The sequence below is a fragment of the Arabidopsis thaliana genome, chromosome 5 (assembly GCF_000001735.4).
Source record: "Arabidopsis thaliana chromosome 5, partial sequence".
Lineage (NCBI taxonomy): Eukaryota > Viridiplantae > Streptophyta > Magnoliopsida > Brassicales > Brassicaceae > Arabidopsis > Arabidopsis thaliana.
The window spans coordinates 3,171,263-3,197,779 of NC_003076.8; the positions used below are offsets into that span (position 1 = coordinate 3,171,263).

Consider the following 26,517-nt stretch of genomic DNA (forward strand, 5'->3'; position numbering starts at 1 on the left):
TAATAAGATAACTAAAATATAAAATATTGAAGAACTATCGTAATTATACGCAGCATATCAAATGATGATCCTACATAAGTAACAGAACATACAACAAATTCCTCTTTCTTGCCAAGGACATGAGATTTTTTTTTTTGAAGGTTGCAAATACTTTATTTTATATGGTTTATCTTAGATATGTCTAAATAGTCTCACCATCTTTAGAGACTCAACAATACAATAAAATAGAAATAAATAAAAACTCTAAATAAACTTTTGTGTTCTGTTTCATCAAGAACATAAGATGACTCAAATAGCCCGGTTATCGCCGTCTGCGAGGTAGCGTTTGCGGAGAGCGGCGCAGCCACGGAGCGGTTCGTCCCTGAAGAAACCCATGGCGTTGGCGTAGTGACGAGTAGAGGCGGCTCCGTTGGAGCGCGTGAGGATCACGGTAGCGGTGCTTCTGCCAGGATCAGCCTCTTGGCAGCGGGACAGTGGACTGTGAACAAGCTCCGCCAGACATTGCTGGTCCTGTCGGTCTCCTCTGACGGCGACTTTGTATTTCCCATCAGGTCCCGTCACCGCCACCCCAACCAACTCCGATTTTAGTGTCACTCTGTCTTTGCATACTATTCTCACTCTTGCCCCTGTTTTTCATATAACCCTCAAAATTATTTCAGTCTTAAAATTGCTGCTTTTGTTTTCGCATGCATTTTTTTTTTTTGATAAATAATTACATTTCTAAATATAGACTTTTGGATTTCCTTAATTAAATAATTTGTAAAATGAAAAATAAAACAATAACAAATTATTTTGAACTCAAACAAACAATTGAAGATTTAGAGGTAAAGTTGATTTAATTGAAAATTTACCTAATGGGTGATTTTTTATTTACTTGTGAAGATAAAATTTGCAAGTACTGTATACTATTATGCTATTTACATGTAACCAATCAGATCCAATGAATTACAATGGTACAATGTGAAATATATATATGAGAATACTAACTAGGTAAAGTGTAAATACGGACCGCGGATATATTGGGTGGCGATTGTCTCGAATCCAAAGCGGCAAGTGTCGCAGTAAACACTTCCTTCAATGTGGAATGGCGTTCCAACCGCCATGGCTGCAAGTGGGAGAACCAAAACGCATAACACAGCGATGAGAGGTACAAATGATTTAGCCATTTGGAGATTGTTATTAGTGAAAGGGTTTTGTGTATTATGTGAAAACTGAAACTATGTATTATATAAGTAGGAAATTGAAGGGTCAGGTGTAAGTGTATCGCATCTTGTGCAAATTAAAAGCTTCCTTAGTGTCGGCTGGATCCACTTGCGGCTGCTCCTCCGCCGTACTCGGCGAGAAAGTTTGTGTTGCCTTCTACACAAGTCAACTCGTATGGTACTTGTTATTTCTAGTCTACGTCTCCATCGGACTTTACAATTTTATTTCGAATGCTTTATTCGGCATTTGACTTTATGTTGGTAATTAAATTGTAATTCTACTACTATATTTAACAAACCTTTCACTTTTAAATTATACAATGAATAATATTATAATTTTGTATATCAAAATTTTGTGGATTAACTAGAATGTGAAATAGAGTGATGAAATTGCTGGTTAGCTTCGGTCCGACCAGAACGTGCTTATGTTTCCTCGTTACGTAAGAGTGCATTTTAACACTGACGATTCTCTATTTATCATCTTGTAGGCTGAATCAGAGTATATAGACTATGATTTAATTTAAATCAGAAATGTTAAAAGGTGATTAATGACAATGGCGTCTGGAACTGTTGATCTAAATTAATATAAATACGAGCGTAACTTTTTCTATTCTATATGTGAATTATATTTATACATATAATGTCTAAAAGTATTATCATTTTAGTGGGAAAAAAAGAAGTGTTATCATTATATAAATGTGGATTAGTTTAAGGGATCCTTCATGGATGACGGAACTACGGAAGTGAATTTAGTCCAAAGAAAATATGGAAGAGGTCGGTCACGTTAACAGCAATGACTTTAAGAACTAAGCTTATTGGGCCGAATGTGACCGACATAGGCCCAAAAAACCCATGCCAACCATACGCGTTTAGGATAAAAACAAATTAATTACGACGAGAGAAAAAACGCGCAGAGAGAGAGAGAGAGCCACGTCCCTGTTGCAAAATAAGCCGTAGGCTTCTTCACTGTGAAGCAAACACAAGTTTTTGACAGAAGTGAAGAACACATACACTCAAGATCTCGATGCAATTCTCACACGAATAAGGTACAAAGTTCATCAACCTTTTGTCTTAAAACAGATAGTATTGACTTAGTTCCGTCTACTTAAGTATCACACACAAAGTCTCTTGGCCAAAGAGAGAGTATTAAGATATACAAACGCTCGCCCTTATCAGCGGAATAATTACATATCTTATTTTTTTTTTCTTCATAATTATATATGTTTTGGATTTTGATTTCAACCGCCGATTTAAGGTGGCTAATTAAGTAGTGGGAGAGTCACCGGAAGATTGTCGGAGATTTGTCCAGCAGGTGACATCTCCATCTCAGCTTCTGCTCCCACATGATGATTATTCTCCATCTGTACGATAATCATAGGTCAAAATCACTATTCACTTTCTCTTTTTGTCTTCTATCCAAGGAATATCTTTTTCACACCACCAAATAACAACCATTAAAAAACACTACAGAAGGTTATGTTTCTCATAATTTGTGTGTTCTTTATGTTTAAGCTTTTAAGTTTGGAAGCAGTATCTATAATCTTTTACCAGTTTATAATTTATAATCTAACCTATATATAGCATGTAAAAGTAGCACTACTTCTAGACACTTGGAGTTGGAACTGAGCCACTCGGATCCAAACCTAACCATAACAAAAAAAACAAAAAAAAAAAAACTAATCGGTCCATAAACTTTTTTTTTTGGTTAAAAGGTGATTAACTTAAATATAGACAACGTTTACACAACCTTCAAGGAAACCAATATTGAACTAAACTAGACTGAACCAGACCATAACCTGAAAGAGAATCAAGAAATCTTATTGAATCTCTACCAAACCCAGACTTAACCAGACTATAAAAGGTTCATAAATCTCCAAATGAACCAAAACCTAATTAAACACTTTAACATGAAAAAAACGAAGAAGAAGAACCAAAACCTAGTTATGTCCAACAACCGGAATTTTTTTTTCTTAATTTAGTAAAATGATATAGCAATCATGTAATTTATACTCGATAAAAAATAAAAAAATAACTTCATCTGATTTCCCTTAACTCTAACCAGCCGTTATCAAAATTCTGTTCTTATTCAGTAATAATCTCACTAACCCTAATAAACCAAACTACCAACAACCAAAATGCCCTAATCTTGAGAAGAATTGTCTAGAATACAACTATACAAGACAGGAAAGTGCTAACTAGTGAATGATTGAAATGCACTGACTATATATATATATATATATATCTGCAAGCATAAGAGTGTGTATCTATGTCCATGTACATGGACATTGGACACACAACACGCAGTGCTTATTAGTTATGCATATATATTTTTAGGAAATGTAGCTTTCGTTACCTGGCTAGCCAAAACCTGGTTCTCTTCTTTCAGCATTTTCTCCTGATTTAAAGATCAAAATGTTCAGCAATTACCGATCAAGTTTCTAAACCTAACAACTTCAGAATTTGGAATCCAAAACATATGAAGAAAGTTGCAAATATGTGTGCAAGCTCGTTAAGCAGACTTAAAGTAACAGAGACAACACAGAAGAGGATATATCTGATGTACAATAAAATTGGTAGCAAATATCTGACCTTTTCTTTAAGATTCTCAACAAGCTTCAACATGAGTTCGGTCTGCAACAAACAAAAGCAGCACGGTTGTTCTCAGCAAACAAAATTCAGAAAGGAGTAGACATTACGAAATCAACTTACCTTCTTGGCTCTAGTCACGGAGAGGGCAGTCTCAAGGTGTTCCTCCAGTTGAACAAGAGCATCGATACTCACATTTTTGACATTTGATCCCACAAGCTTGCTGCATATATTCATAGTTTGACAAAAAAAAAACTAATTCCTTTGTAATCAAAGGTGGAGAGCAAATATAGTCTTAGTTAGTAGTACTAACCTATCCACAAGTTCAAGTAGCTCATAGTGTGAACCATAGTTCAGAGCTTTTGACTGATGATCCTGCCCATGAAAAAGGGACAGAAGAAGCGGTAAAAGACAAGGGCTATGAAAATTGCGGTATGCATAATGCATGTGGAGCCACCACCTCATTTTATATTTAGGATCACTCGGCAAACTAATAGTAAATTTACGCCTTATAAAACTCCATCAGGGAAAAGATTCAAAATGTTTGTATTACCAAGGCTTTAAGATCATCAGCATGCTGTTTCCCATATCGATCAAGGATCTTGACCAGGCTGGAGAGATGACAAAAAAAATAAAAATATGTTAGGATCAAAACTACTAGCTAACCCTTGAAAAGGCCACTGGAAACTATGAAACATTGAGAGAACACCTTACCTTTTACATATATATAACACGCTAGTATTCGTAACATTTCAGAAAAACAATAATCTTAATATTCATGTTTAAGCAGTAGCACATCTGAATTTCCACTTTTTCAAAAAAGTTTTAACTTGTTCTTAGCTTTGTAAGCAATATTTAATAATATCTGATATTTTTTTTCTCTCTCAAGAAAAGAAAAGAACCAAAACATTTACCAAAAATTGCTCAAAGATTAGTTATCCAATGAATTATGTGGGCTAACATGTATTTATTATATATTTCGGCAGATTGAAAATGACATTTTCCCTCAAAGAAAAGTCATACAAAGGCATACAGATAAAGTTTAGTGATAGCGCTGGCTTTGATTAACTTAAAGTCAAACTAGTTAAGGTACATAAGAACCCTAAACATAAGCCTCTACTGTCCAGATTGTTTCTATGCATTTATGTTTGTGAATCTATGTTGAAATAATTGATGCAATATAAAATGTAAACGCAGCCCCAATCTTAAATGCAAACAAGCAATTTTTATTTTTCCAGAAATCATATATACTCATGAATGTATATACACACATATATTGATGAGCCACAATGTGATGACATGGAAGTAAACCGAAGTAAAATTCCAAGTACACAGACTGAGTCTAGAAAGTCATATTTCTCTTAATTTTCTGAAATTAACTGAAAGACTTCCCTAACAATAGCAAATAGTGGAAGACTGCTTCCAATTCATTTGCAAATTAACTTATATAATTCTAATTGCAACCTCTATCAGAGATTCAGAGCTTCCATTTTGGTTTTGATCCATACCACAACTTTTAGCATCAAAAAACACCTATATCCTTTACAAAGCGTGTTATCAAAACCATTATAAGAACAAAACCTATTTACCCTCTATTTTCTATCATGTTTACCCTTATAACATTTGATCAGGACTACGAACAATGGTATCAAATTATTAGTTACCTCTTTTCTTTTTGTATCCCAGTTTTAAAAAGAATTTTTTAAAAACGCCTCTTTCATGAGTTCATTAGTAATCTCGTGTCAAAATTGGTAACATCAGCTCTTTGTTTGTAAGTAATACCATATCAACATATACGAGAAAACTTTTCGGATTTTTCAATGAACCTTGAGGACAAGGTTTTTTCCAGCGATAGAGCTAGTATTGATGACCCATAAGATGATAATGATGATGTGGCGGTAACCAGATAACCATAAGTATGAGGAAGCCAAACTCCAAATACATGGACCGAGTCTTAGACAAAACTCATATTTCTATTGTATATGTTTTTTTTGCAAATATCAAAAGACTCCTAAGAATAGGAAGCCGGTCTTCCATTTTGTTATTTCACATTCAATTACTTACTCGTTTATAGAAACTGTGAGGTTCCAATTTCCTATATTTAAACCCCAAATTAATCAAGCAATAAAAGTAAAGAGTTTTCTGCCCTTGAAGTTACACTAACTAATATTAGTAGGAAACTTATCACACATATCTATAAATATATCTTCCATAGAAGGAAGCGACTAAGACAGATAAAAACTAAACTACATATTGACCTAGAAGATCCAACAATTTTGACAAAACTTCACTTAATTTGTTTTGTTAATAGATATCAGTCCTATTGTGAAGTTAAGCTCTTTGCATCAACCTAAGTATGCAAAAAGAGTAACTGAGTAACTAAGGGTTCCACGTTCTAAAAGGCTTCTTCTTTATTAAATCATAATTAAGACCAGGAGTTCTAGTCAGGTGTCTCGACAATTCCAAGGCTGGACCTAACTAGGGGTGAACAAATCCTAACAAAGTATGCATCAAGTGAGAATCGGCCAGCGATCTTGACCAACATGGCCAAACTACTACAACCATTTGGTTATTATATTGGAGGGTTGTAGTAGACACTACACCAGATTCAATTTTGACAACTTATATATAGGATTATATTGATTCATTATAGATCCGTACCAAAGAGGTTGGTATTTCTTACATGAAGACAAGTGTTGTGGGATTTTCAATTTCCTAGAGGCACCAAAGAAACAAGGCTGTGTGAATGACAATTTCCATGACAAAAGACACAAGATACAAAGGTTGTGTGACAAAAGACACAAGATACAAAGGTTGTGTGATTGTCGATTTTCACAACAAAAGATTGAGGTTGTGGATTGTCAATTTTAACGAATAGGAACAAAGTCATAAATGAACACAACGATGATAAGATTAAGGGCGATAATTGATATACAATCACATAAATATGAGGCAAATCTATGTGTGTAACTGCAAGAGTGGGAAACTATAAACCTTTGGACAATCTTTAAATAGCATATCCCATAAAAAGGAGAGAAATTCGTTAAAAATATTATGTATATATTACCAATTCATCTTTTAGTCATAGTTTCCCAATTAATGTGGCTTACATTTAAAACCAAACTTCTTGATCCTTTTTACCATTAACCTCATACTAATTTTATTTATAAATCTCCCGGACGTGCATATACAAATCCAAGAGAACAATGAAATTTAATTAGTCTAAAATTAGACCAGTTTATGTACAGCAAAAGGTGTTATATATATAGCACACGACGATTGTGATTCAAAGAATCGCAATCGATAACCAGATTATGTTACTGAAGTAGCATATGTGCGGTAAGTACTAATTGTGAGGCTGAGTTTTTTGAAGCTACCAAAATTCAAAACTACTGTGTATGAAAAATATGAATCAATTAAAAACACTAATTTGGATAATCACCAAGTAATAGGTCCACAGCAAAGATAGGAATTCATAGAAGATTAACAATAGTCTTATATAGTCAATAGCTGCACAATGTGGTATATATACATTGTTCAGCATTAACCCCATAGCAACTCTATAGATCTCCCGTAAGTGCATTGCATACAAATCCGAGAGATCCAATGAATTTTAATCACTCTGAAAAGAGACATTAATCATTAGTCTTGTGATATATAATTAACTCTTCAAAAACTTAAGGAATCTCTAAAGGTAAGAAACAATCAAAGATGGCTTGAAACTTCACTCAACAACATCGAGCACGCATCAGATCGTATCAAACAAATCGTGAATGACATGCAATTTTTTTCCAAGGAAATAATGAAATCCATGCAGAATTTTTTTTTTTAAGAAATAGAGAGAGAAATGAACAAAAGTAAGAAGCTAAAAAGCTTCTTCACGACATTGTTCTTCCTTAAATTTGGTTATCTCATGTATCTATCATGGTCGCAGAAAAAAACACAAACAAACACAGAACCGAGAAACAACAAGAGATCCGCCGGAAAAAAACCAAACGGTATATTAATTGTTTTTTTATTTTTATTTTCTCAGAAAAGTAAAAGAGCACAAAACAGAAGATAAAAGGGGGAACAAATGAAAACCCAGGTAAGGAAAAGGCGTACTTATCGCCGGAGGAGAAGCTGTAGAGCTTGCCGGAGGCGGAGACGACGAGAAGAGCGACGGATGCGTCACAGAGAACAGAAAGCTGACGAGCTTTCTCGATGAGACCGTTGCGACGTTTGGAGAAGGTGACTTGTCGGCTACTTTTGTTCTCAATTCGCTTGATTTCTAGTTTTTTTCTTCCCATGGCTTCTCTCCGAGAGGGCTTTGTGCCCTAATTTGATCCTCAGGTTTGGGTTCAAGTCGCCGGAGATACTAAGCGTTTTCTCTTTCTATTTTTTTTTTTCCTTTTCTCGCTTTATTTCTTTCTATTTTTTGTGCCTATCTACTTTTTCTTCGTCGGGCCAGATATTTTTTTTTTTTTGGGGGTAAACGAGAGTGATGCAAAAAAACCAAATATGTGAATAAAAACGTTGTGTTTTGAAGACAAGATTGCCACGTGTACCGCATGACGAGCGTCTTTGCTACTTTTGCATTGCCTTAGTTTTCACTTTCGTTGCTAAATGAAAACTATCTTTCCTCCCCTACGATACGGATTGAACTATTGCAGAAAGAACCTCCACTCTACATCATCTTTGAACTATGTAGACATATCGAAACCTAAAACTGGTTTGAACTCTTCCGACTTCTCAAAACTTAAAATTTGGCAGTTAATTAGTAGGTGTTACCAAAGTCGTGCCTACATAGTAAAAACAAAGAACCACTCGCCTACGTCATCAAATTTTATAAAAAAAAATGTGTTTTTCAGATAGTATTGAAATAATAATGTTCGGGAGATTAACACAAATAATAAAGGAAAGTAGTAAATATATTGTGGAAATATATAAGATTTCTAAAATACAAGAAATCTTAAATGTCCACACATATGGCAATAGCTCAAAGTTACTAATTCTTTTTTGCTTGTATCAGCTTGTTTTTTTTTTGGTGAAATGCTTGTATCAGCTTGTTTTCCTTTTATATCTCATTAATTATTTTTTACCAATTTCTTCTTTATCTAATTTTATTATTATATATTTTTACATGATTAGATACCACATTCTGAATATCACTATCATTATATTAATTTTATTAATTACTAAAACTATATTTTGTTTTGCTAATAATTATATAGATTATACCGTTTGAATGGTAACACAATAAACGATACTAATACAAATTACTATATGTAATAGATTACATATGATTAATCTAATTACTATAATTTTTCTTGTTTTGTAATATTTTGTTAAAAAATGTTATATTAGACACTTGAAAGGTGAGGCTATATCGAGTAACAAGACGAAAAGAAGTGGGTGAAACTGATTACAAATTTTGTAACGATATTGGTGATTGGTATTAACTTTTTTAATGGAGCCACACAAACATTTCACTAACACTCGGAGTGGGTGAAACTGATTACTGATTTTGTAACGATATTGATGATTCATGATTGGTATTAACTTTTCTATTGGAGCCACACAAACATTTCAGTAACACTCGGAGCTGTGCCAAGAAGTTTTGATGCTATAAGCAAAAAATATAATTTAATATTGAAATCATATATAATCAACAAAATTTTAATAACTTATATTAATGTTAAAATTTTTGATGAGAACAAGCTCTAGTTCATTGTATAATGCACCTTTTTATTAATTTGGCAAGACACGAGTTAAGACTTTACATAAACAAACACACATAAGGAAGTCAGTCATTTGTTCTTTGATCTTTATTCTAAATTTAACCCAAATCTTTGGCTACCATCGTATCTAGACCATTACATATCTAATGTTTTGAACTAAGGTTATTTTACTCAACTCGCATACAATTTCATTGGACCAAACCAAACCTACAAAGACTTTCAATTGGATTGTATTTACCACAAAAGTGTACTTATAAGCATTAGGTTGTTCCCTCCAAACCAATTTGAGTTTATTTTTAACATTGCCGCATTGTAGCTACATGTCTACACTGTTGGTGTATAGTATTCACATAATTTGCATTCCTTTGCTCGTTTCTTACTCGCTATCAGGGGCGGACTCACGTTAGTCATGGGTAGGGCATGTGCCCTATACTGAATTCAATAAATATTATATAAGTTAACATTTTGTAGTTAAAATGTAAGTAGTACAGTGGCTTTTTACTTAATAGTGCCCCACATCAATCCAAGTTCAAGCCTTACTATTATCATTTTATTGTTTTTTTTTTAACTGTGCTCCATATGAAATTATTTCTTGGATCCGCCACTGCTCGCTATTGCATATGCAAATTTTATTTCTTGCAAATCAGATCAATAGTTAAACAAAAGTAAAGAACATTATATTTATATATATATATATATATATATTACCACAAAAATTGAGTACTGACCAAATGATTTTCATGGACTTTCAAACGATGGGAAAATGTTTGATAACCCTATGGAACGTTCCCTAGACCATGATTTGTCAATATAAAAAAACTTTCTTTTGGTATGGTGTCAATATAAAAACTTTACTATTAATTGTGTGGCAGATAATAAAAATATCGAATTTTTATTTTAAAAAAAACTTAATGCGAAAAGTACTTCGAATCGATTGGGTGAATGTACGGCATGATTTATATCCAATCATCCCACCACCTCCTTGCCCTTTTCTGGATATGTCAATTATCATTTCTTCAAGGCAAAAAAAAAAAAAAAAACACTTTTCTTCAAGGCATCTCTATGTTTTCAAGTTTTAATTTATATACAGTATCAATGTTTAATTCTGATATCATATTTTCAAGATTTTAACTTTCAGAAACGACAAAGATATTATCACTCTAGTGGATTCCCATAAGATTAGATTGAATTTACGATTTTGCAACACGAATACGGATTTTGCCATTTCCATTCTCTTTAAACAACTAGTCAGATAAAGTGGAGCAAATATATTCCCCATAATAAAAAAACAACATGTAGTCGTTAAAATTCATTATCATTTACTGCATCTATCTGTAGCAGTAAATACTAATAAAATACTAGTCCATAATCATTCGTTTACTCTATAGTATTAAACTCTCTTTTTTTATTTCTTGATTTGCTTCGATGATGACATTAAACACGTTCTTGGTATGCATTTCACCTTCGCCATCGATCTTTCTTCTTTCTTCTTCGTTTCCTTAGCCATCTCAACAATCTTTGATCTGTTCAAATATTTAAGGATTTAGTGTGAATTTTTGTAACCATACTTGTCGATTAGAGCTGACTCGGTGTACTAACCTTTCCTCGTTGAACGAGTTGGATCGTCTTAGCGATGGTTCAGCCGTGACTCGTTCCTGACTCACCGACTCAACGATGCTTCCGCTGAAATACTCTTTCTCCTCCGCCTGAGGATTCCCGAACCTTGGATTCTCCGACATGAACCTTATCATCTCACGCTCGTCATCTACGACAGTCTTCTTGACAATGTTCTTGCACAAAACTCCTTTTCGAAGGTTCTCTTCTTTTTGTCTCGGATTCATCACACTCGGTGCGTAGTACTTGGTGGCGATGTGACCGCAAGAGATCATCTGCAGCCACATCGACCCACGACCCGATCCGGGTTCCACCGGATCTCCGTCCTCGACCCGCGTCGAAACTTCGTGTCGACGTGGCTTCACCACCGGGTTGGAACGAGTCAAATCGGACGAGTCAGAACGTACTTGCAAATCTTGCTCTGTCTTGGTCAAGTTCGGTTTTTGTTCGGTGGATTCCATTGTCTCCGTCGATACGCCTCGAGAACAGCGAGATTGAGGCGTCGTGGAAGATGTGTAACTCGTTTTCTCTTCGTAAAGCTCGTACTCTCCATCTTCTTCCTCTTCCTCTTCTCCGACGTAGAGCTCTGCGTCGTCAAACGACGCCGTTCGGTTTTGAGGCTTGAGTTTTGACCTGAGAAGTCGACTTTTTGGAGCTTCTTGAATAGAACCAGACAATGGTCTGTTCACATGTACTTCTTGAAATTTGTCTACAAAAATGTTTAGCAAACAAGAACATAAAATTTTAAACTCAAATTCTGCAAAATCACAAATTTCAATTTGTATGAGTTTCCGATTTTTAACAGCTTACCGGTGATTTCAGATCCTTTCAAGACATATTCAGCACAGTCAGAAGGGTAAATCACATCATTCTCTGCTAAGTCATTCCACACAAATCCATTTCTATAGCTCCTGATGAATATATCAAAATACAATGTTTAACATTTGCGCTTTTGATTACAGATTTTGCTTCATTTTAAAAGCGTTGTTACCTTTTACACGACCAAGCATATTGTGATGTCATGCACTTCCCTCTCAGAATCGTAAGCCGGTTCATCACATCTTCATTAGAACAAACACACTCTTAAGTTGATGTATACGAAACAAAAATCGAAAGTTTAGCATAAATTGAGATCAAAACACTAAACAGAGCAAGACCCATGGACTATATATAAATAGCGTATAGTGATCTCCCTCTTTCTGTTGTTCGGTCTTTTACCTCTTAACCGGAGAGGCTGGTTAACCGGAGAAATGACTTCGATGAAGTGAGGATGTTCAAGGTGGCCATTTCTTGTGAGATAGTAAACAACTTGGACTCTTCGGAAAATGGGTTTCTTTGTCTTGACCTCTTCTTCAAGTTCTTCATCATGTTGATGATGATTCAAAGACCTTATGATCCTCTCTGGACTTTTGTTGTTCTCTCTGCCTCTTCTGCATCTTACAGCTTCCATCTTTTGTGTCTATAATGTCCGGACAAGAGATGAGAATTATTTAACACAGACTGTGGTCTTTATATATAGAAAGATAAGGGAATGTATTTATCTCTGTGTGTGTGTGTGTGAATTGGCTCTCTCTGTGAGATAGCAGAATTGGCATTAGAGATGAGCCAAACCAGAACTGACAACGACTTGGCTTTACTTTCTTTCTACCTGATGGTACAATGGGATAAGCCGGTCCAGTCTTAATCTATCCAGCTCTGATTTTATCTTGATTTTAATTTGGATTTAAATCCGGTTCAACCTTATTCTTTGGGTGCTTTATATGGGCTAAAACCGTTCCTAGAACCCGGTTCGGTCATGATAGATTTAGACCAGATTGGTCCCTCATGCTTTAGAAGATTTAGTTGAGGAATTGATGTGTCATGTCATTAATGATATTCTTTGATTGTCGAATATTAATTAATAAACATCATTTAATTTGTTTCGTTTGCCTAAATATGGATAAAAAAGATAGAAGCTAAAGTTGTTTCAGAGAAGACGATGAGTCAAGATCATTGTGCTTCATATGGAAGTTTGACTTTTAATGACCTCTTTTCATGTATTAAAAAAATAATGTTTTTGATATTCCATTTGTTTGTATCTAACCACATTCTTCCAAGTCTTTAAGATAAAAGAGCTCCAGAATCTAGGTAAAAACTAAAGAGAACACGTGAGGGTTGTTTACTGCTTTTGTGTACTGTCTCAATACATCCGTTAAAATCAGACCAATATGACACATCAATACAATAGGGTAAAAACTTTAATGGACGGTTTTCTGAAACAATATTTCTCTTTCAAATGATTCTAACTGTTTTAACTCAATAATATATTGAAAATCAACTGAAATTAGGTTAGTATGAACAGTTAAATTTCATTAGTCGTTGTTTTGGGGTACTTAATGAAACAGCGAATGTGGATATGTTCTTTTATAACCCATTTGCATGGACATAAACGAGTTTCTCTGGGCGTAGAGTGGCCCATCTACTTAACTTCCTCACCAGCCACCCAACAAAACAATGCTATTTTCTAAATTTGTGTGTCAGCTTTTCATGACCTCTGAATAATCTTTTAATAATTATGAGTTCATAGAAGAAAAACCATTTTAAAAAAAGGGGGAAACGTACAAATGAACATTAAATATTGAAAGGTGACAAAAAAATAGAACATTAAATTTTGAAAATGATTTGATAAATTTTGATTAATTTCGAAAATATTTTGTATGATCAACATTGATCTATAGAAATGCAATAATAAATACAATGAATATTGCATGATAATACCATCGTTCTTTATAATATACAAAAAACGTCCATCTACATAAATGAAATACATATATGCATTTGGCTTAAAATGATATAATACTGTTATAGCATCTCCTAAACTTCTCCGTCTCTCCAACGCAATGATTAGATGTATTCGACTTTTATTAGATTGCAGTAGTTGTTGTAATGTATTGATCTTTTACTATTTTTAAATATGAGTTGAATAATAATAGTAATAAAGTGCCTTGTATTTTAGTTGAATAGTAAATTTATAAGTTTGTATTCGTAGTTGCAGCTATATATTGTAGGCGTAGGGGGTAGTTGCAGCTACATGTTGTAACTTGTAACCAACGGTTACCAAATACGGTTTCTGCATTTTTAACCTTCCATATTAGAAATACTAGCTGAATGATACGAATCTGATACAAGACAACAAAAAAGTAGGTGAAAATTATATCTAATGGGCTTAGATGTTTATCTAAAAGAAAGGCCCATATAAGAATCCATTTCCAATTAGGAAAATAATTAATTGGGCCTAAAAAAGCCCAACTCAGGCCTAAACAACAAAAAGGCCCATATAATCATCCCATTTTCTTCACCCACCAAATCCACCATTGTTTCCGTTGGAAGCTCTTTGAAAACTCCTCCCTTCGAATTCTCCGTCTCTTTCTCTCTGTATCGAGATCGAATCGGCAATGGCTGCTTCAAGCTCCGTTTTCACAGTATCCCCGTCGCGAAATCTTGCAGCTATTCCTCTTCATCAGTCCCTATCTCCACCGTTGCTTAGATCCAGCTCCGTCGCGTTTCGTCCCAAACGAAGATCCAGCTCACTCGTCTTATGCTCAACTGATGAATCAAAGAGCACCGCAGAGAAAGAGATCCCAATCGAACTAAGTAATTTCCCTCTTATTGCACTCTGATTTTCAAATCAAGTTTCAACTTTTATAAATTGTTAATCTTTAATTGTGTCAGGGTATGAGGCGTTTCCGACAGTGATGGACATCAATAAGATACAAGAGATTTTGCCTCACAGGTGATAATTTTATTAAAGCATTGTTCTTTTTACAGCTGAAGTTTGCATTGTTGTGATCCAGTTTCTCAAATCTGAATCTTGTTGTGTAGATTCCCATTTCTGTTAGTTGATAGAGTGATAGAGTACACAGCTGGTGTATCTGCGGTAGCTATTAAAAACGTTACCATTAATGACAATTTCTTTCCTGGGCATTTCCCTGAGAGACCTATAATGCCTGGAGTTCTCATGGTTGAGGTAATTTGCATTTGCCCTATTCTCTCTTCTTACTCCAAAAGTTCAATCTGTTTGCATATATTTATAGTTAAAAGAGAAGCTTTTTGAGCCTAGACATTTACTTTTTGCTCTGTTTCTTGATTGCTTAGTTGATTAGTTGGTTTTGAATTGTGATTTTGGGGAATAGAGTGAGGGTGAAATTTGTGTTCAAGTTTTGAGGGAAGTACAGGTGAAGGCTTTTGGTTTAAGTTTCAGTTAAGGGTCGGTTAATAGAGATCTCCGAAGCTCGAAATTTAAGAAAGGGACTTGATTTAAGATTAAGATAAGTTGTTCTAAAGGATTCTTGGATCATAGCTTTATGCTGTGATAAAACTAGTAATTTCTATCCCAAATGTATGTGGAATGAATTGTTAGGAGGCTCCTTATGTGTTGTTGCAGTTAATAAGAGCTACATATAGTTTATTCATAGAGTTGCTGAGTTTTACACATCATAACAACACTACTAAGTGGTATGGTATATGTTTTGGTTCTACAGGCAATGGCTCAAGTGGGAGGTATAGTGATGCTACAACCAGAAGTTGGCGGATCTAGAAGCAACTTCTTCTTTGCTGGAATCGACAAAGTCAGATTCAGGAAGCCAGTGATTGCAGGTGATACGCTGGTGATGAGGATGACACTTGTGAAGTTGCAGAAGCGGTTTGGGATAGCGAAAATGGAAGGGAAAGCATATGTAGGGAACTCTGTGGTATGTGAAGGAGAGTTCTTGATGGCTATGGGAAAAGAAGAGTGATCACGCCTTTGTTTCTTTCTTCTTCATATGGGCCTTGTGGCTGCTAATTAGTTGTCACATCCTAAGTTGAGTCTCATTTCTATCTTCAATTTATGATGTTTGTTTGCACATTATGATTATATTAAAAAAGCAACTTCAGTTTTAATAACTAGATGACCCAAATATATATTATAGTTTGAAATGAGATGAAAGACAATCCCAATTCAGCGCGAGATACCATTACATATTTGGCTGGGGAAGATAACGAAACCACATAGATGACATTTGTAAATGAGAGAAAGACAAAGAAAAGAACACTTACATTTTAGAAATGTAATTATTTATTAAACATAGAAAGCAACATAGCTAAGAAAGGGGGTCTTGAATTGGTCTCTTTGATCACTTGTACTCGAGAATCATGTTGTTCTCAGGAGCAAGTCCAACACAAGCTCTGAGTACGTTCTCAAGCATTGCACGCTGTTTCGACAAAGCATTAACAACTGGCGTGCCAGGAGGAACCTGCATTCATTGAATGAAAGTGATGTTAAAGGAAGTCGCTAGGATTGAAAAACGGCACAATGTTTTGCTTCGGTTTTGCTTACCAGTGGTGCCTTTGAGAGGTAACTTAGGAGAGTAGCCACCGGATGGAAAGAATGAAACTTTCCCTGCAAGAAACCAAGAAAATCAAGCTCACAACTAAATCAATTTGGATAAACATTGAACTATCTAACGATTTTGCAAATAATAGCAAACCTCGTTTTCACTCATGAACTGGATCCGAGTAGTGAGCTCAGCAAGAAGAACAAGGTCCAAAATAATTGGAGCAGCCAAGAGAGAGTCTTCACAAGTGTTGTGCATCACAATCGTGTTCTTCCCTCCCATGAATATCTCTGATGTGTATTCATCCATTGCTCTCTTGCTGTCTCCTACACATGGCACATACTGCAACACCATCCAATAGTATAATTTATGTTAATGTGATTTGTTAGATTGGATAATTATAATTAATAGTAAAATTAATCACCTTAATGACCACAACGTGGTCAGGGTGTTCACCAGGCTCGTACAAAATTCCGTTGCTACCAACCATATCGTCCACGACATTGCTCTTCGATATCTCCTTTGACCGGAATGTTTGAGGTGCTGACAAGTTCATGCCGTCGTTGTTCCCAAGATGGTTGTAACTGACAATCGACGTCGGCTATACATATAGATAAATGCAATTAATTTCGTTTTGTAACGTTACCATATAAAATAAATTTAATTAGGATACTTATTTAGGATTAAGTACTTTGATTCCGGCGCCAACAAGGAAATCGACGAGGACAGACTTCATCTTGGTCTGACCACTCTTGAAGTCATCACCACCGATCAAGCAGTTTCTCTTTATGGCTAATTCAATAAGCCCTGTATAATATAAGCAAAATGTGATTACTATAGAAAATTGAAGGTCATTAATACTATCTAGATATAGTTTAATTTAGTTACCAGGGACAAAAGTGTTTTGTGGACTTCCATTGATAAAAGGAACGTTCTCAAGAACACAAGCAATGGCGTAAAGTGTAGAAGGAGAAATCTCAGCCTCATCCTTGTCCAAAGATGACATGAGATTCTCCGTCGTGTCGTTAAGACCAACCACCACATTGCTGTATCTTTCTGTGTTTGCCGTCCACAGTACCACCACTTTATCCACTTTGTTTTTCTCTTTGAACTCCCTAATTATTTTTAAAATTTTCATTATCAAATTGTCTTGTAAAAATTACGATCATGATACATCTAATGAATTTTGGAAATTTTATAGCAGAGAGAAAATTTACATTTAATTTGCTAATAAACATAAACCGTTATGTTACCTTAGAATATTTTATTACAATAGTAAAGACGTTGTGTTACCTGATGTCCTTGATGACTTGTTCGAGTTGTTGTTTCTTGGTGCCTTTGATCACGTGGTTAGCACGTGACCCTTGGTTAGCTGCGATGAAATCTGGGTCGAAGATTCCGGGGAGTGGAACCATGTGTTCCATGAACGGACGCATCTGCTTTTGAAGGTCGATGTCTAGGACCTTGGCTCGTGCCATTGCGTCTGCTAAGTTCATGTCACTTATGTCCCATCCTCCAAACACAATTTCTTCCGGATTCACCTATCATTTTCATAACCCATTAATCATTTATTATTTTCTCTATTTACTGATGTTTTTCAAAGTTTAATTTGCCGACCAAAATATCCACTAATTAAAAAAAGTATAAAAAAGAGATCTTGTTTTCTACTTTTGTAAGTCACATTCAACAATAGTTAAATAAGTATAATGTACCATGGGGAGAAGACTTTTGAAAGGAGCATAGATTTCTTCACCATTAAATGACCCGACCCGAATAGAAGATGCTTGGGTTAATGACCCGAAATAATTAGCTTGTTGCACTTTCTCCTTTGTAGCCCAAGATATTCCCCTGCCACCATTTTTTGTTTCATTATATAAGAACATATTCAACTTGCTCATTATTCAATATCCAATTGCGGGAATATGAATATATTATAATCCCACACACCATAGGACACACAACTTTATTCCCTTTTGAAACAGTTTATTATAACAAACAATTAAGAAGAAAAAATATTTTACTTACTCACGATTGGCGATAACACCAGCGGTAAGTGTAGAACCATTGTTGCCTCCCCAACCAACGAGCATTACTCTGCCAAAATTTAATCAGACAAAGCAAAAACTGCGTTAATCAAATAATGAATTGTAAATCTATTAAAAAGTATTTTAACTGAAAAAGGAAAAAAATATTTTATCTAACATTAAAATGATTTTAGAGAATAAGATGACTGACCCAAGTTTGGGAACATGAGTGTCGGTCTTAAACTCATACTTCACAGTCTTTGGCTTCACAGTCCATTGAAAAGCACCGTTTTTGTTCTCATGAACAAGCTCAGTGGTTTGGTAGTCGTACACTGAGTGGATCTCATTCTCGGTGTACTTCACGTTCGGAGATTCAACCTTGAAGCTTTCGATGAACATTTTTGCCTAAGGAAGACTTTGAGAATTAATTGATGCTTGAGAGAGAGAGGAAGAGAGAGATATATTATGTTTGCTCGAGTGCTTCTGAATGCATTGAGATTTGAGAGACCATGGTCGTGTTTTATAGACGGGATTGGACACTAAAATATTTTTATTTGGTTACCAACTTTACAGTATATTACAGTATGGGATTATGACAAGTGTAAAACGATTATATTACTTAATGTAAATATTTTTTATTAGATTACTTGAAATGGAAACTGTTAAAATTTAAAGTTAGTTGACTAGAAATTAATGGTAATAAAAACTCTATGATATGATTATTATTCACAATTTATGGGATTATGGAAAGTGTAAAAAGATTCATTTCTATAAAATGTGTTCAAAAGAGAAACTCTTATCTGGTTAATTTTATCTTTCTTATAGTTTTGACTTTTGTGTTGTTCAACTGTAAGGGATTGCAACATCATGACAGAACACCCATATAATTGGCCTATTTGATATTGAAATTTCGATATTTCCAATTTCAGTTATTTCTGTTACACGTCTCGTCCATTTCTATAGAAAATAAACAATTCCTAAAGATGATATTGGTGGAATACAATGTTATGTTTTTCTTGTAGAGAAGAACTTTTCAAACTTCATACATGTGACAGTACGTCAGTGTCAGTGTAACATCAAAAAGTGAACGTGATTGGTTAGTGTCTATCATAGCTAAGCGTGGTCATGCAATGGACGGGGAAGATTTCTTCGTACGGTGGCTGTGACTAACTCAACATGTAGATAAGTTAACCTTTAAAGATCAGTGATACGAATGAAAAGACACTCCAATGCGCTAACAATACGAAAGCCCAAATCGAAAGGGATTTTTATATGGGCTTTCTAATTAAATCATTAATAGCCCATATAACTTTCGTAGTAGTATCTTCAGGATCTACCGTGCACGTGACTGAATTACAGATGCGAGAGTAATGGAAACGTGTTTTGTCTAGGGTTGAAAATTAGGTGAGTGTTGCTGACAACTAACACTCCTCAAATATAAATACAAGTCCACGTGGACGTTAATTTTTGATTTTTTTTTTCTTACCATATACAGTATCTCTCTTTTTGGTTCGGAAATTGGGCTCTATCTATCGCAATGGATTGGCTTTTTTTTTTCCCTCTTTCAAACTATTTTTTTTATAAAGAATATTAATTCATCATAGTGATAATAACACAAAAGTTGGAATCAGCTTTATTTTTCATGAAAACTTAATAAATCAGAAGAAAAAAACCTAACAATTGGAGAGGAACAAAACCTATATAAACTTATCCAAATAATAAAGCATACGGGGTGGGTCAGGGCCCAATTATGTATCCGTGTAGTGAAATTCAGTTGGTTGTTTCGTATGTCAATTTTATTCAATAGTTTCATTTCATTTTTTGGTTGTTTTGTCAACTATTCGATAGTCTTTTTCTAGCTATTTTAGTGCTTATAAATTTTGACTTTCCTTAAGATGTAGAAAAAAGAAAAAGTTTAGGATGAAAATTTGAATGGTTATGAAATTTTTCTATTTATAAAAGAAGGGAAATAACATAAAATACGTTTCATCTTCAATTAAGAAAAAATATATAATTAACTATTATTATCATTTAGTAGGAAAGTATGTCCATGCTTATTCCATACGCCAACATCATGCGGCTGTCTTCCATCTTTTTTTTTTTTTTTTTTTTTTTTGTGTGGTTTTAGGTTGTCTTCCATTTTATATGTTTCTCCTCGCTAAACCCTTTTGTAAAAACATTTCTTTTTGAGTCTATTTTTTTTCATTTTAACCAAAAAAACATGTAACGCACTAAATTATACTAACGTCGTTGTTCTGTCATCATCTTATTATACATGATACCTGAAAAAATATACACATTCATATATATACATCTATACGTGTGCAATAAAAATCTAGAGGGCTTTGACTTTGGTTGGACACATGAAGTTCGAGGCACACATATAGTGTCCTCTCCACTTGGTCCGACCAGGACAAAGACATTTCATCTATTGGCTGTGGCATAACCACTTCACTTTCAAAACCCATCACATGTAACATCATTGGGCTATCCAAAAGTCTAACCAATAATGTCAATCTATAAACCACATTAAGTAGTTCATTTTTTTTGTAGTCGTGTTTAGCTTGTTAAACCTCATAAAATATGTTTTCACTTACGTTAACAAAACAAATATCTTCACGAAAAAAAATAAAATAAAATATCTTTTTGATACCGAAAAAATAAAATAAAATAATTTTCCCTTTCGATCATAAAATGCGTAGATAAGAGAAACTGTGTTTGAGGCTCCATTTCATGTTCACCTACCAGTCTACCACGTCATTTCTCAAAGACGCAAATTTTCTAATTAGGGATGTGCTCTTTTTACATATAGATCAATATCCTAAAAAAATTTAAGATATTCATATTTTCGTACATATATATCGAGTTTCCCGAAAAATCCATAAAATGGGTATAATGATAGTCCTTTTTCACCTTTAATAATAATTTCTGAACAAAATTATATCATAATAAACTTGTGATTTTATACAAAATTTATTTGTATATATAATTTTACTAACCAACGTGAACGATAAAAATAATATTCTCATAAAATGTTGATTAAAAATTACTTAAAATAAATAATTATTTAGGATTATGTATTAGTAGTACTCGAACCATTTTTTTAGTTATCTGCATGAAGACCCTAATTTTTCACATATATCGAAACTAAAACTTTGGATATACACTGTAATTTGAAAACGCTTGGAACGGATAATGTAGTTACCTCACAAGATTTTGTACATCCCTGACATTTTATATTCATTAAAGTGTGTTTTTTTCTTCAGAAAAGAAAACACTTTTTTTTTTTGTGCTTTTAGTTTAAATTAACAAAAAAATGGACACCATGAGATTCCACTAACTCATGTGTATATAACATTAGGGAAGCAGTCAATTCATTTCAGCATCCACACACACTTTGAATGCTCAATCAAAGCTTCTTCATAGTTAAACTTCCACACAACGTCAAAACTCGAGAAGAAGATGAAAGAGAGAGATTCAGAGAGTTTTGAATCTCTCTCACATCAAGTTCTCCCAAACACTTCAAATTCAACACACATGATCCAGATGGCCATGGCCAACTCAGGTTCATCTGCAGCCGCACAAGCCGGTCAAGACCAGCCTGACCGGTCAAAGTGGCTGCTTGACTGTCCTGAACCACCTAGCCCGTGGCATGAGCTCAAAAGACAAGTCAAAGGCTCTTTCCTAACCAAAGCCAAAAAGTTCAAGTCACTTCAAAAACAGCCTTTCCCAAAACAAATCCTCTCTGTCCTCCAAGCCATTTTCCCAATCTTCGGTTGGTGCAGAAACTATAAACTCACCATGTTCAAGAACGATCTCATGGCTGGTTTAACCCTCGCTAGCCTCTGCATTCCGCAGGTATATTATATACACAAAACTTAAAAATACTATTTTGATCCGTTTAAAGATCTTCTGAAATTCATTTTTTTTTTTTGTGTGTAGAGCATTGGTTATGCAACTCTTGCAAAGCTTGATCCTCAATATGGCCTATGTAAGTTTATTTTACATATTGAAATGATGATTTTTTTTTTCCTTCAAATAAAATTATAGTTTTTAATAACATGGAGCGTTACACTTTTACAGATACGAGTGTGGTACCACCATTGATATATGCATTGATGGGGACATCAAGAGAGATAGCAATCGGACCGGTGGCTGTAGTATCTCTTCTTATATCTTCAATGTTGCAGAAACTCATCGATCCAGAAACAGATCCCTTGGGATACAAGAAACTGGTCCTAACCACAACCTTCTTCGCCGGGATCTTCCAAGCTTCTTTCGGTTTATTCAGGTTAGGGTTTCTGGTGGATTTTCTGTCGCACGCAGCCATAGTTGGGTTCATGGGTGGTGCAGCCATTGTAATTGGACTCCAACAGCTTAAAGGTTTGCTTGGTATCACTAACTTCACCACCAACACTGACATTGTCTCTGTTCTTCGAGCTGTCTGGAGATCTTGTCAACAACAATGGAGCCCTCACACTTTCATCCTCGGATGTTCTTTCCTCAGTTTTATCCTTATTACTCGCTTCATCGTAAGTGATTCGTTTGGTTCATTCAGCTGACTATCACTAAATCCTACTTTTAAATACTATATAAAGTTCATAGTTTAGAAAATAAAATAAAAATCAATTAGCAATAATGATATATAATATGTTAAGAATAATGATTGTTTTATACGCGAATCTAACGTGTTCAACATGTTAAAGTATTTATTTTTTATAGTAGAACAAAAAACTTTGTAAATATCTATTTTGTTCTAGTTTTTCAAATAATCAAATTTGGTAAATTGGTAAACATAATCCTAGGAGATTTTCTGAGATTAAAAGTGTTAGACAATGAGCTGAAGTTAGCAATGAATCATGTACATATTAGGGGAAGAAGTATAAGAAGCTGTTTTGGCTACCGGCAATAGCTCCGTTGATCGCCGTGGTAGTGTCAACACTAATGGTGTTTCTGACTAAAGCCGACGAGCATGGTGTGAAGACAGTGAGGCACATCAAAGGAGGTCTTAATCCAATGTCCATTCAGGATCTCGACTTTAATACTCCTCATCTCGGACAAATCGCTAAAATCGGATTAATCATTGCCATTGTTGCTCTAACCGTAAGTATCATTAACCAATTTTGCATTTGAACAATATTTTAAATTTTATAGTTTAATTAATTATGTTTTTTCTTTCTTAGGAGGCGATTGCGGTGGGGAGGTCGTTCGCCGGAATAAAAGGGTACAGACTCGATGGAAACAAAGAAATGGTGGCCATTGGATTTATGAATGTTCTCGGTTCCTTCACATCTTGTTACGCTGCTACTGGTAATTAGCTAGCTGATTAACTAATCATTTATTTACGAAGAATATATGTCACCATCGGACTATAAATTAACTTATGGACCACTTTTTTGGGTGGAGTGTGAAGTCCTACGTATAAAAGTCATTTTTGGTTGATGAATTCAATTTGATTACTGTTTTTAATTAGTGGTTATGACATATGACTCAAAATATGTTTTATGTACATTTTTAATTATATATAAGATAGGTAAACGTAAATGTATTTATGTAAACTATATATGTTATGAAGTGACAACCTAAAAAGTATATTTCTTTTTGTAATTTAGGTTCATTCTCTCGGACGGCCGTGAATTTTGCGGCAGGATGTGAGACAGCAATGTCCAACATTGTTATGGCGGTTACGGTGTTTGTAGCACTCGAGTGTCTAACGAGGCTTCTCTACTATACTCCAATCGCCATCCTCGCTTCAATAATTCTCTCAGCACTTCCGGGACTAATCAACATTAACGAGGCTATTCACATTTGGAAAGTCGATAAATTCGATTTTCTTGCTCTCATTGGAGCTTTCTTTGGTGTTTTGTTCGCTTCCGTTGAGATCGGACTTCTTGTCGCGGTACGTATAATACATTAGGTGTAAAGTTACTTGACACACAAGTTTAAGTTTATGAAAATAAATTAGAAGCGTACGTTTTGGTTATATTTACAGATGAGTTTAATTGATTTGTGTGCTTCTATGTTGCTAGGTGGTTATTTCGTTTGCCAAGATCATACTCATATCAATTCGTCCAGGGATAGAAACGCTTGGAAGAATGCCCGGGACCGATACTTTTACAGATACTAATCAATATCCTATGACGGTTAAGACTCCCGGAGTGTTGATTTTTCGTGTCAAGTCTGCATTGTTGTGCTTTGCCAATGCCAGTTCAATTGAGGAAAGGTACGAATATATATAAACTACATTTTAATTACACAGTTTAAGAATTGATTTATATTTGATAAAATGAAATATATGAATCTAATCATGTATGCTTGTCTATAGGATTATGGGATGGGTCGATGAGGAAGAAGAAGAAGAAAACACAAAGAGCAATGCCAAGAGAAAGATCCTCTTTGTAGTCCTTGATATGTCAAGTAAGTGGAATCATATGCAATAATGGAGTTGTTTTTAAAGTATATAGTTTAAAATGAAAATAATTATTTTTATATAGTTGAAAATAATTATTTTTAAAATGAAAACCCACATTATTTTTAACAATAATCAGTAATATGAAAATAATTCATTATATAGAGGTTTTTTTATTGGGGGGGGGGGTTGATTTTCGAAAATATAGCCACAATAAGGAAAAATAAAGATTTGAATTTATATATCTGTATAACTTTTCTTGTGTTTAACCTTTCTCGTATTTATTGACAGGTTTGATCAACGTCGATACATCGGGGATTACTGCTTTGCTGGAACTGCATAACAAATTAATCAAAACTGGTGTTGAGGTAATTAAGTTACATTCATCTACGTTATATTTTAATCGCCCTTTCTCATTTATTAAAACTTAAGAATTATGGGAACGGAGATATATATATATATATATATATATATATATATATATATATATATCATTTTGAATATTTGTTTTGCAGCTAGTGATCGTTAACCCGAAATGGCAAGTAATCCACAAGCTGAATCAAGCAAAGTTCGTCGACAGAATCGGTGGCAAAGTTTACTTGACGATCGGCGAAGCTCTTGATGCTTGCTTTGGATTAAAAGTTTAAGAAACAGTTTTCAAAGGACCAGTTGTGTTACGGGTTATTGCATGTGATGAATTTATGTGAGTTGTTGTGATTTAAATAATGTGATGCGTGCATGATCATGATTAATATTTAAGTACGTATGTGTAATAGAGTGCTTGGTCGTGACTGAATAAAGTCATGCAAACTATAATGTGAGGATCGATGGGTGTGTTTGTAACTCGATAGATTTGGAAATAATGTATAATATATGTAAGTTTGAGAATTATTGGTGTTTTGTATGATTGTTGAAATGTTATATAGAATCAGGGATATATTTTTTGGGGTATTTTTGTATTGAAAATTCTAGAAACCGATTTGGGGAAAAAAATATATGTCTAGGTTCAATGTATCTTGTTGAACAAAAGTAATTACGTATTTGGTGAATCAAATTAGTGGAAGGACTTTATAGCGTACTGATTAGTAGTAGTACACTAGTACTGATGTCAAATTGGAAAAGTCAAGAGAGAGAAGTTATATTGGGAGGGCTAATGATGTTTTCCAATTTAAATAGTTTAATCCCACTTTTAAACTTTTAATTATTGAAGTTAATGGGCACTACTGTTATTATTATTCACAAACTTTTCTTGATTCTTCACAGCTTCAATATATGCGTCTAGGTTCACTGAATCTGATTAGACTTGATGATAAAGTTGATTTGCTTATGTCTGTGTTTATTCATTACTCTTATTTAAAAGTTAGTAAAGAGTGTTAGTTTTGAAACACTAATTAACAATTCTCAAAGACAAAAACACTAAGTATAACACTTCAAGTTGCGTTTGTGGTCCAATGGATATTTCCTTCCTTTTTCGGTCAATATGTATGCGTGATGCTAACTAACTCTTAAGATATTAAAATGGATGCCATGGACCTAGCTCTTAAGACGTTATCATGATGTTTAAGTTAATCCTTTTCTTTTGTCTTTTAAAATAATTAATTTTATCAA

At 34.3% G+C, this 26,517-nt stretch overlaps 6 protein-coding genes and 1 long non-coding RNA gene across 18 annotated transcripts; 3 read left to right on the plus strand and 4 right to left on the minus strand.

Annotated features, from left to right (window-relative positions):
- Positions 1–3: 3 nt before the first annotated feature.
- AT5G10130 (Pollen Ole e 1 allergen and extensin family protein) lies at positions 4–1,439 on the minus strand. Its single transcript, NM_121051.3, has 2 exons — positions 1,010–1,439; positions 4–626 (listed from the first exon to the last, which is right to left on the minus strand). Exons 1-2 carry the CDS (start codon positions 1,164–1,166, stop codon positions 289–291), a joined length of 495 nt encoding a protein of 164 aa, NP_196575.1. The 5' UTR covers positions 1,167–1,439; the 3' UTR covers positions 4–288.
- Positions 1,440–2,108: 669 nt separating this feature from the next.
- AT5G01675 lies at positions 2,109–8,338 on the plus strand. Of its 6 annotated transcripts, none has more exons than NR_142533.1 (3): positions 2,110–2,248; positions 7,723–7,786; positions 7,876–8,338. It is a non-coding gene; the product is annotated as an other RNA (long non-coding RNA). The 6 variants fall into 6 exon arrangements; NR_142531.1 differs by lacking the exons at positions 2,110–2,248; positions 7,723–7,786 and adding exons at positions 2,458–2,580; positions 7,622–7,634 and having other exon boundaries at positions 7,822–8,338; NR_142532.1 differs by lacking the exons at positions 2,110–2,248; positions 7,723–7,786 and adding exons at positions 2,458–2,514; positions 7,622–7,634 and having other exon boundaries at positions 7,822–8,338.
- Positions 2,120–8,186, minus strand: FLC (K-box region and MADS-box transcription factor family protein). 4 transcript variants are annotated; one of them, NM_001161231.2, is made up of 8 exons: positions 7,893–8,186; positions 4,342–4,399; positions 4,102–4,163; positions 3,912–4,011; positions 3,792–3,833; positions 3,556–3,597; positions 2,774–2,845; positions 2,235–2,563 (listed from the first exon to the last, which is right to left on the minus strand). In NM_001161231.2, exons 1-7 carry the CDS (start codon positions 8,075–8,077, stop codon positions 2,774–2,776), a joined length of 561 nt encoding a protein of 186 aa, NP_001154703.1. In that variant the 5' UTR covers positions 8,078–8,186; the 3' UTR covers positions 2,235–2,563. The 4 variants fall into 4 exon arrangements, with proteins under 4 accessions (NP_196576.1, NP_001154703.1, NP_001078563.1 ...); NM_121052.3 differs by lacking the exon at positions 2,774–2,845 and having other exon boundaries at positions 2,120–2,563; NM_001085094.2 differs by lacking the exon at positions 2,774–2,845 and having other exon boundaries at positions 2,235–2,629.
- A 2,337-nt stretch (positions 8,339–10,675) lies between the features above and the next one.
- On the minus strand, positions 10,676–12,848 carry AT5G10150 (UPSTREAM OF FLC protein (DUF966)). Of its 4 annotated transcripts, NM_121053.5 has the most exons (5): positions 12,341–12,848; positions 12,114–12,183; positions 11,933–12,033; positions 11,108–11,831; positions 10,676–11,031 (listed from the first exon to the last, which is right to left on the minus strand). In NM_121053.5, the coding sequence occupies exons 1-5, from the start codon at positions 12,570–12,572 to the stop codon at positions 10,914–10,916; spliced, it is 1,245 nt and encodes a 414-aa protein (NP_196577.1). In that variant the 5' UTR covers positions 12,573–12,848; the 3' UTR covers positions 10,676–10,913. The 4 variants fall into 4 exon arrangements, with proteins under 4 accessions (NP_196577.1, NP_001330906.1, NP_001330904.1 ...); NM_001343090.1 differs by having other exon boundaries at positions 10,687–11,831; positions 12,341–12,722; NM_001343092.1 differs by lacking the exon at positions 12,341–12,848 and having other exon boundaries at positions 10,721–11,031; positions 12,114–12,222.
- Positions 12,849–14,471: 1,623 nt separating this feature from the next.
- AT5G10160 (Thioesterase superfamily protein) lies at positions 14,472–16,050 on the plus strand. The gene is made up of 4 exons (NM_121054.5): positions 14,472–14,755; positions 14,834–14,894; positions 14,984–15,128; positions 15,643–16,050. Exons 1-4 carry the CDS (start codon positions 14,557–14,559, stop codon positions 15,895–15,897), a joined length of 660 nt encoding a protein of 219 aa, NP_196578.1. The 5' UTR covers positions 14,472–14,556; the 3' UTR covers positions 15,898–16,050.
- Positions 16,015–19,059, minus strand: MIPS3 (myo-inositol-1-phosphate synthase 3). Its single transcript, NM_121055.4, has 10 exons — positions 18,712–19,059; positions 18,502–18,570; positions 18,189–18,324; positions 17,770–18,017; positions 17,365–17,591; positions 17,168–17,283; positions 16,901–17,077; positions 16,630–16,818; positions 16,479–16,541; positions 16,015–16,395 (listed from the first exon to the last, which is right to left on the minus strand). The coding sequence occupies exons 1-10, from the start codon at positions 18,897–18,899 to the stop codon at positions 16,276–16,278; spliced, it is 1,533 nt and encodes a 510-aa protein (NP_196579.1). The 5' UTR covers positions 18,900–19,059; the 3' UTR covers positions 16,015–16,275.
- Positions 19,060–21,754: 2,695 nt separating this feature from the next.
- SULTR2;1 (slufate transporter 2;1) lies at positions 21,755–25,874 on the plus strand. The gene is made up of 10 exons (NM_121056.3): positions 21,755–22,358; positions 22,443–22,491; positions 22,584–23,032; positions 23,373–23,603; positions 23,684–23,810; positions 24,113–24,399; positions 24,530–24,723; positions 24,826–24,917; positions 25,201–25,277; positions 25,425–25,874. Exons 1-10 carry the CDS (start codon positions 21,963–21,965, stop codon positions 25,554–25,556), a joined length of 2,034 nt encoding a protein of 677 aa, NP_196580.1. The 5' UTR covers positions 21,755–21,962; the 3' UTR covers positions 25,557–25,874.
- Positions 25,875–26,517: the final 643 nt, after the last annotated feature.

Excerpts from the sequence above, each read along its gene's own strand:
- FLC (NM_121052.3), bottom strand. The coding sequence starts at position 8,077 with ATGGGAAGAAAAAAACTAGAAATCAAGCGAATTGAGAACAAAAGTAGC. Across the intron at positions 3,834-3,911 it reads CCGTGACTAGAGCCAAGAAG|ACCGAACTCATGTTGAAGCT; the intron begins GTAAGTTGATTT and ends TGTTTGTTGCAG. Across the intron at positions 2,564-3,555 it reads ACCAGGTTTTGGCTAGCCAG|ATGGAGAATAATCATCATGT; the intron begins GTAACGAAAGCT and ends ATTATCGTACAG.
- MIPS3 (NM_121055.4), bottom strand. The coding sequence starts at position 18,899 with ATGTTCATCGAAAGCTTCAAGGTTGAATCTCCGAACGTGAAGTACACC. Across the intron at positions 18,571-18,711 it reads ACTCATGTTCCCAAACTTGG|AGTAATGCTCGTTGGTTGGG; the intron begins GTCAGTCATCTT and ends AAATTTTGGCAG. Across the intron at positions 17,078-17,167 it reads TTGTTGGCGCCGGAATCAAA|CCGACGTCGATTGTCAGTTA; the intron begins GTACTTAATCCT and ends CTATATGTATAG.
- AT5G10130 (NM_121051.3), bottom strand. The coding sequence starts at position 1,166 with ATGGCTAAATCATTTGTACCTCTCATCGCTGTGTTATGCGTTTTGGTT. Across the intron at positions 627-1,009 it reads CGCCACCCAATATATCCGCG|GGGCAAGAGTGAGAATAGTA; the intron begins GTCCGTATTTAC and ends TATGAAAAACAG.
- AT5G10150 (NM_121053.5), bottom strand. The coding sequence starts at position 12,572 with ATGGAAGCTGTAAGATGCAGAAGAGGCAGAGAGAACAACAAAAGTCCA. Across the intron at positions 11,832-11,932 it reads GAAAGGATCTGAAATCACCG|ACAAATTTCAAGAAGTACAT; the intron begins GTAAGCTGTTAA and ends ACATTTTTGTAG. Across the intron at positions 11,032-11,107 it reads AACTCGTTCAACGAGGAAAG|ATCAAAGATTGTTGAGATGG; the intron begins GTTAGTACACCG and ends ATATTTGAACAG.
- AT5G10160 (NM_121054.5), top strand. The coding sequence starts at position 14,557 with ATGGCTGCTTCAAGCTCCGTTTTCACAGTATCCCCGTCGCGAAATCTT. Across the intron at positions 14,895-14,983 it reads CAAGAGATTTTGCCTCACAG|ATTCCCATTTCTGTTAGTTG; the intron begins GTGATAATTTTA and ends CTTGTTGTGTAG. Across the intron at positions 15,129-15,642 it reads CTGGAGTTCTCATGGTTGAG|GCAATGGCTCAAGTGGGAGG; the intron begins GTAATTTGCATT and ends TTGGTTCTACAG.